The 6,887-nt window shown below is 41.3% G+C and overlaps 1 protein-coding gene across 3 annotated transcripts in view; it reads right to left on the minus strand.

Annotated features, from left to right (window-relative positions):
- The window catches only part of nrp1a (neuropilin 1a), a 71,084-nt gene extending 65,503 nt beyond the window's left edge, over nt 1-5,581 (minus strand). The window contains exons 1-3 of one of the 3 annotated variants that reach the window (XM_031583551.2): nt 5,184-5,581; nt 3,334-3,756; nt 1,656-1,830 (exon numbers count right to left, since the gene is read on the minus strand). In XM_031583551.2, the coding sequence (XP_031439411.1) occupies nt 1,656-1,830; nt 3,334-3,400 (242 nt within the window). In that variant the 5' untranslated portion in view covers nt 3,401-3,756; nt 5,184-5,581. Of the gene's footprint in view, nt 1-1,655; nt 1,831-3,333; nt 4,836-5,183 lie in introns of those variants that run through there. The other 2 variants (XM_031583550.2, XM_031583552.2) reach the window with 2 other exon arrangements.
- Between the last annotated feature and the right edge of the window lie 1,306 nt (nt 5,582-6,887).

Consider the following 6,887-nt stretch of genomic DNA (forward strand, 5'->3'; position numbering starts at 1 on the left):
ACAGAGGCACAGGAACACCAAAGAGTGGAGCCGTACTTACACAGTTTCCTTAGTGGTTTCAATAGCAGAGCTCAAATGTTCTCTTGCCTGATTTTGTTGATAGATTGTCTGTTTTCAGGAGCTATGTATCATGAGTGTTCCATTTGCTGCTTATTAAATTAAACGTGGTGTGCTGAGGTCTACACTGTGGCTTCCTTCTCCTGTCTAGCCATCTGATAAGGAAGCCATTTGAGCCATCAACAGTGTCCATTATGCAAAGAGATGCTAAAGTGCCCAGTTTCTATTCAATCAAAAAAAGATGGCAAACATCAAATATCACTGCATGTTAATGCCCGCTAAACCCGTACAACAAACCAATGTGCTCACTGCTCAGGTAAGGAACTGCTTCATGAATAAGTGAAAATTTTATTTGAACACGAGTGACCGGTCATGAAATGAAAACAAAAAATAAAGGAATTAATTATGGAGTTGAATATCAAAGCAAAAACAAATCCAAGGCTATGTTAGAAGCTTAAAGGTGACCCTATTTAGCGACAGAAAGGCCGTGTGAAACACATATATAATCAGGCACAACCCGTACGGTTGATTGTGTTTCACAGACGTCGCTTCAGGTTAGCAGTTAGTACACCTTGTAATACTTTAGTTTATAGTGCGTGACCATATAAATTGGCATCATGCTTTCTGGCTCCCCTCCAAGCACAACAGTGTATTTGGCGGTATATTCCTTTACAAATGGACAAGCTACAAACAAACTACATATGTGGGAAATCTGGGTATTCGGCATATGGAACCAACCTAGACTACTTTCGGTAGGCTAAATGATACCCGCCCAATTGGTCATTACAGTCCCTGGAACGAATGGCAGGCCGGCATTTAAAGGTAGGGTTGCTCCTTTCACGAATCATGGACGTTTTGAGATTAACATCTTTTTGAAAAAAAAAGTACGTTTCACTTTCAAGAACAATAGAAAAACAATATACCTTACTGTATGTTTCTAAGTTGTGACTAAGTATGGCGGGAGTTTTAGGTGCTGCATGCACTGGGAAACCAGGCAGCGATGGTGGTGGCAAACCCCTGGCTGACAAACTATGCCAAGTTCATTCAGGCAAGTAAGTCTTACACACTTTAAAAGTCAGTACAATATATAAATGTACTGATAAATAGCCTACAGCAATCCATCAGTGAATCAAAAGCGCTGGGAACCGAGTAGTGGCTGAAGAGCCATAGAGTAACAAACACTACCTTTCCGGCATAAACAATATAATCAAACAGAAACGGGAGGAGGTAGCCAGCCCAGGATTCATGTTGGATACCATGAAGATCCATCGCATTCTGATGGAAATATGCTTAATTTCATATAATACAACGAAATATTGCATGAATCAATATCACTGATATTCTGGTGTAGGCTACAGGCACAATGGGGCTATCTCGAGTTCCCAGAAATCAGCTTTCATTTGTCACGACATGGTGAGCAATGATAAGATGGAACCGAGAGACGGTTAATATTAGCAAAATGCTTAAGCTACAATCATGTAGAGTAATGAGAGAGAGAGAGAGGCCTCGTCGTCTCATCCTTAAATATTTGACATGCCGCCAGGTGGCGCAGTTTCATGAGGAATCTGGAACAGATAAGCGTGCAGTAGGCTACTCACTTGCATTCCCTGTCCTCAAGATCGAAATGTGGATTGAAGTTGATTAGAATTCGCTGGTTAGGTCCTGGAGCCGTGATCACCCACACGCACTTCTGCGACGGATAGTAAGACATTGGATATCCAGGCGAAGTGAGGTAATCTGCAGTTGTGATTCTGATGTTATCCCCGCATTTGTCTGGTACAGAAACAGGTGAAATTAATTAATAAACAAACCAGAACAGCTTTTAAGAAGTAAAGGCCCTAAACTGACCTTTCAGAAGATAATAAGCGACACCCGCGGCAGCGGGGATTTGCTGTTTTAAGTCATCTCTTAAAAATGTAGCACTTGCTCTTGCAACACATTTTCTCGGGGACATGTCAGGTTGCGTTCTGTTCGCCGTACTAGGCAATCTGACCTCAAAAACACACTTTTCCACATTATTCACAAGAATACGAAAAAAAAAAAAAAAAACTTTTATGGTTTCCGAGGCTCATTACGGAAACATTAACGTGGGACTTTTAATTTGAGTGGTCTATTGTTAAATAACTAAAGCCAACCTGAAAAACTTAAAAGGTCACCTCAACATTATTCACTTTATTTAACATGTATTGCAACTTCTTGTTGCTTCCTTAATTAATATAGTTCGGGATGTGTTCCACTGTGTAGGCGAAATACACTTTTACACCATACTGAAACACATAGTTCTCTGGAGATAACTTTGCAATCTACTCATTGGCAGTGGCGTTAAATCCAATAGTCCAATCCAACAGTTAAATTAATCAGTCGACTTCCACCATTTGATTTTTATATAACTCTTGTGGAGCCCTGAGATGTATTTCGGATGAAAATAGAAGTGTTAGCGTTAATAGCGTTTGCCATCATTTCTGTCCAGTCTCAGTGTCGGTGGCTGATTTTCCCCTATAAAACAGACTATCTGACTTTTGATTTTGGCATGGAGTGTTTAGGCCTAGAGTCATCTAAACGTCAACAGTTGTACTTAGTAATCTTCACCGAGTCTTATACTTAAATACAATTCTCATCAGCGGACAGGATGGAGATGTGGGGACTTCCGAATTTAAACCACTGGCATAGTGGTCAAATCTCTATTTGCTAACATAAATATGATACGATTAAATGTACTATGTGAACTTATTTTGAGCTGGGATATTTAGTTAATTACCAATGCCTTGCCAAATATAAAACAATAATGCCCGTATGTTACATGAAGGTGACAGTCCACCTTACGGCCTATTGGTTTATCTGTACAGCTAAGTGTGGAATATTTTCTGAGAAAAGAATATTTCCGAGAAGAGAGAAACAAATGTAAACTGACAATGAAACAATTTTGTTTCTTTGAGGGTATGGGGCCTACACCCGTTGCTTTGAACCATGTCGTCTTTCAAGGGACTGACCCATTCCGTTTTCGAAAGTCAGTTAGATAATGCTGAAATATGAAATATTAGTTTGGCGGCAGCAAGCAGCCTATATTTCAGCCCGCGATCTTTCAACAATGTATAATCGCAATATTAAAGATATGGTCTTTATTAAATGTTTTCCCCCCAGAAGAGAGGCTGTACTAGAGAAGTTCGGCGCATTTGCACATTTCAGCAGGTGAGTAGTGCAGCCTGAGCGCCGGTGACAGGACGCCTTAGTCCCCGAAACACACTTTAGACAGAGAATGTATCAGCGATCACTTACCATTTTTGAAAGCCCTGGCGACGACACAGATTCCCGTTAATAGGATCAACGCTAATCCACAATGCATCCTTGTTCCCAGGGTTGTATTGTTTTAATAATAACAAAACAGGAAAATAAACAAAATTCCTCTTTGGGTTATATGATTTAATCCTCTCGATGAACTGTGGTTTAACGAAAGGAATCAGAACTCAAATGTCTTTGCGTTGAAGAAACTCGTCTTGTTCTGTGTTTTAGGTTGTCTGCATCCTGTCCTTTAGTTCTGGTTTCCCCTGTCCTTTTCCAGCCGTGTTCCTTTCTCAAACACTGGTCTTGCCATTTCCTTGAAGAGAAGTCTAGCCCGGTAAAAGAAGAATGCTTAATAACACGCCAACAATTCTTGCTCCAACTCCTTGGAAATGATGACCAAGCACGCGTAATCCTTCGCTGTTAAGGAGAGAGAAAGATATTGAGAATAAGTGACGTCTTTCTTGGGATATGACTATCGAGATAAGGAAATCACCCCTCGCGTAGTTACCCGGGCGTTCTGCTTAGCCTCAAGTCTGACAAGACACGAGCTAGTAACACAAACATCTGGTGACTGGCATTGCCATAACAGTGTCTAAAGCGAGGGATACACCCCCTAAATTGCAACCGCTTTTCTTCTTTTTTTCCGTGCGCGTCGCTCTAGCAGGCTGCTGAATCCCGGGTCTCAGAGGGGTTTCTGATTGGTTTGATTACAGCAAGGCGAAGACCAACCTATGGAGCCCCCTCCCGCTCCCTTTAAAATAGGAGAAAGGTCTGCTAGTTCGGTACGCGGATCCACTCTTAATAGCAACACAGAGAATGACTGACTGGCGAAGTTCCCTCTCCATTGGGCTCTTTAGAGTCGCAGCACTGAAGCTGTTTTGCATATAAGACTAAACCTGCTTAGAAACAAAAGCACGAAAACCGCGGTATCAGGGCAAAGCCCGTGAGAAAAGAGCCCGATACCTCGTCTGTTTGTGTCAATTCGTCTTCTTTAAACCACATTTACTTTTATTTACACTACTCTCTAAAAGGAAAGGAAACGTATTCAGTTTATTAACGCTCTAAAAAAAAGGTGTTCAAGCCTGTTACAGGGATATGCGGTTTATCTTTTTTTAAGGTTATCAAAATATTCTGGTTAAGGCTTAGGTGCTTTTTGTCCAACCCGTACGCTACTGTATTCGTTACCTATGTCAGCCACAAAACATTTATACGTTTTGGTTTTGGCCTATTATCTACTACACGTGGCAAACAATTATATCATATATCACAACTGCACCAAAACAGCGTTTCACTATGCGTGCATCTTGCGCATGAGGCATATTCTAGCTAATATCCTGACGGGGAAGCGGGGATCTCGGCGCGGTGTGTAGGCTATTCTACCTGTCAGGCTGGCGAGTGCGCATGCAGACACACATACGATCATGGAGGTTTTGAGAACATTGTTTTTCTTACTAGTCGTACGAGACTGTTTTTAGCTTGGGTAGCCAACAGGTTAACGAAGAATAACGAATACTCCAAGAAAGTCTGCGATGCCTTGACTCGTCTGGCTTTACTTTGCCGAATAGGCTACATAACCTGCAAGTATAGGCAGTGATGCGCAGCAACTGCAATTTCTGTAAATTGTCTCAATAAAATAACGTTTTACTTCAGTAAAAATTAAGCATATTTCAACTAAATCCTCCTTTTTGGCTGAGATTGTAGCCGTTTTAAAACAAATACTTTCCGCGCGTGTACACCTGGTCTCTGCATATTTCGACTGTTAATACAGGCACAAAAAATTAATAAATCGATGTCACCTGCTAGAACCACAATCGGTAGTTATCCACAAGCGTTTACCAACTTACCACTTATCAGTTATTCACAAGATTTTACCGACAACCAGCTACACAATGTATTTAGAATGCCAGGGATGTAGACCGTCCAAAATCCGTAGCCTCTGCTGCGCTGCTTTTAGTGGTCCGTGCGTTTTTTTTACTCCGTACTCAGCCCGTCGAACCCAACAAGATTGTGTGCAGCACCTTGTAAATGCGCTCCAGTGGGCGACCAAACAAGGTTACGTTTTCTAACTTCAAAATAGCAAAAATGCAGCAGGAGTAGGTCGGAGGCTTGGCAATTCAGACAACACAGAGGAATGCGAAGTGAGATTCGCCCCATCCTTTATGAGCAATGTTGTTATCGTTTCCCACTGACTGTGCATTTCTACCTTGTGATGAACTGTACATGCTAACCGTTTTTACCCGAAAAGTCAGCTCCGTGGTTCGTGTCTCGTGTCTCACGCACCAAACGACTCCCGTCAGCGATTTATCCGATGGAGATTTGTCAAGTGTCTGGTCACTGGTGGCCACAGCACTTTTACCGTAAGCCAAACAACTGATTGTAGCTTACAAATATCCATGGCACTACACAGGAGCATGAATGCAGCTATACATAGGTCTATACTATTGTAATTATTACGACAATTATGTTATCTCTGCAGACCAATAGGCCTATACACAAGTTCGTTTGTTGTTGATGTTTACATTAGCCGAACCTTTAGATTCCATTGAACTACCGACCTTCACGGCACGCGACAATTAGTCATTGGCATTGTCATGGAAGTCAAAGTTTAAGAGTCAGTTCTCATGAGCTTTTTGATCCGGGTCAGTTGAGTGTTACTAACTTGCTTCCTCGTTAATAATGGAGGATAATTTAATGTTTACGCTATTCTGCCTCAAATGACGAAAACAATCGTTTACAGAATGTTGAGTGGACACATTCATTTCTGTAAATAGCATACAAAAAGAAAAAAATGTGGGGGTCTCTTTGTCCCAGTATAGTTTTTTTTATAAATGTGGATCTTGTTATCTATGTTGTTGTTGTTTGGTGCTGTATGAGGTAGGCCAAGTACCGTGTCAGTCCGAATATTTCAGAGTTGTCTTTCACATGCGTGACACTCTTGTTTGACTGTGGTATTCTGGCTGCATGCTGTTACCGCGGGTGCGTTGAAGACAACCAGCGACAGGGAGTAGGCTATAGTCTACTCTACAACATGGGGACATACTTTCAATAGACTCCGTGATGTCTCGCCGTATTCAACGTAACATGAATAAAGGCACACTAAGATGGTAATGAATAACGATGAAGTCACTGCAGAACGCCGAGGTGCATTTATAGCGAAACACTGACCGCCTCATTTGAAAGGGTGGGAAACTGGCATACAGCATTCTTCCATTCTTGACCGGCTTCTCCTGTAGGGGGTGTCCTACACGTCGACAAATGACTCGTCATTTGGTTCGCTGTCCTTAAGTGTTGGGGTGTCTTCCCAGTGGCCTCCACAATACAAGATGTGTAGGATTTTCTACTGGGATTGTTGAAAAAGCTACTTAAATGTTAATGACCTTTGTTAGAGATAAAATAAACAATAGAAAGTTAGTTGTGAAATGGCTTTTACAACATATACTATTATAACAATAACATATTATAGTTGCAGATGAAAAGAAGAAGAACAAAAATTATATTTTAAGTGAGTTTTGTTACTATTGAAGGCAGTTATACTGCAGCTGTGTTGA

The sequence above is a fragment of the Clupea harengus genome, chromosome 17 (genome assembly GCF_900700415.2).
Source record: "Clupea harengus chromosome 17, Ch_v2.0.2, whole genome shotgun sequence".
Taxonomy (NCBI): domain Eukaryota; kingdom Metazoa; phylum Chordata; class Actinopteri; order Clupeiformes; family Clupeidae; genus Clupea; species Clupea harengus.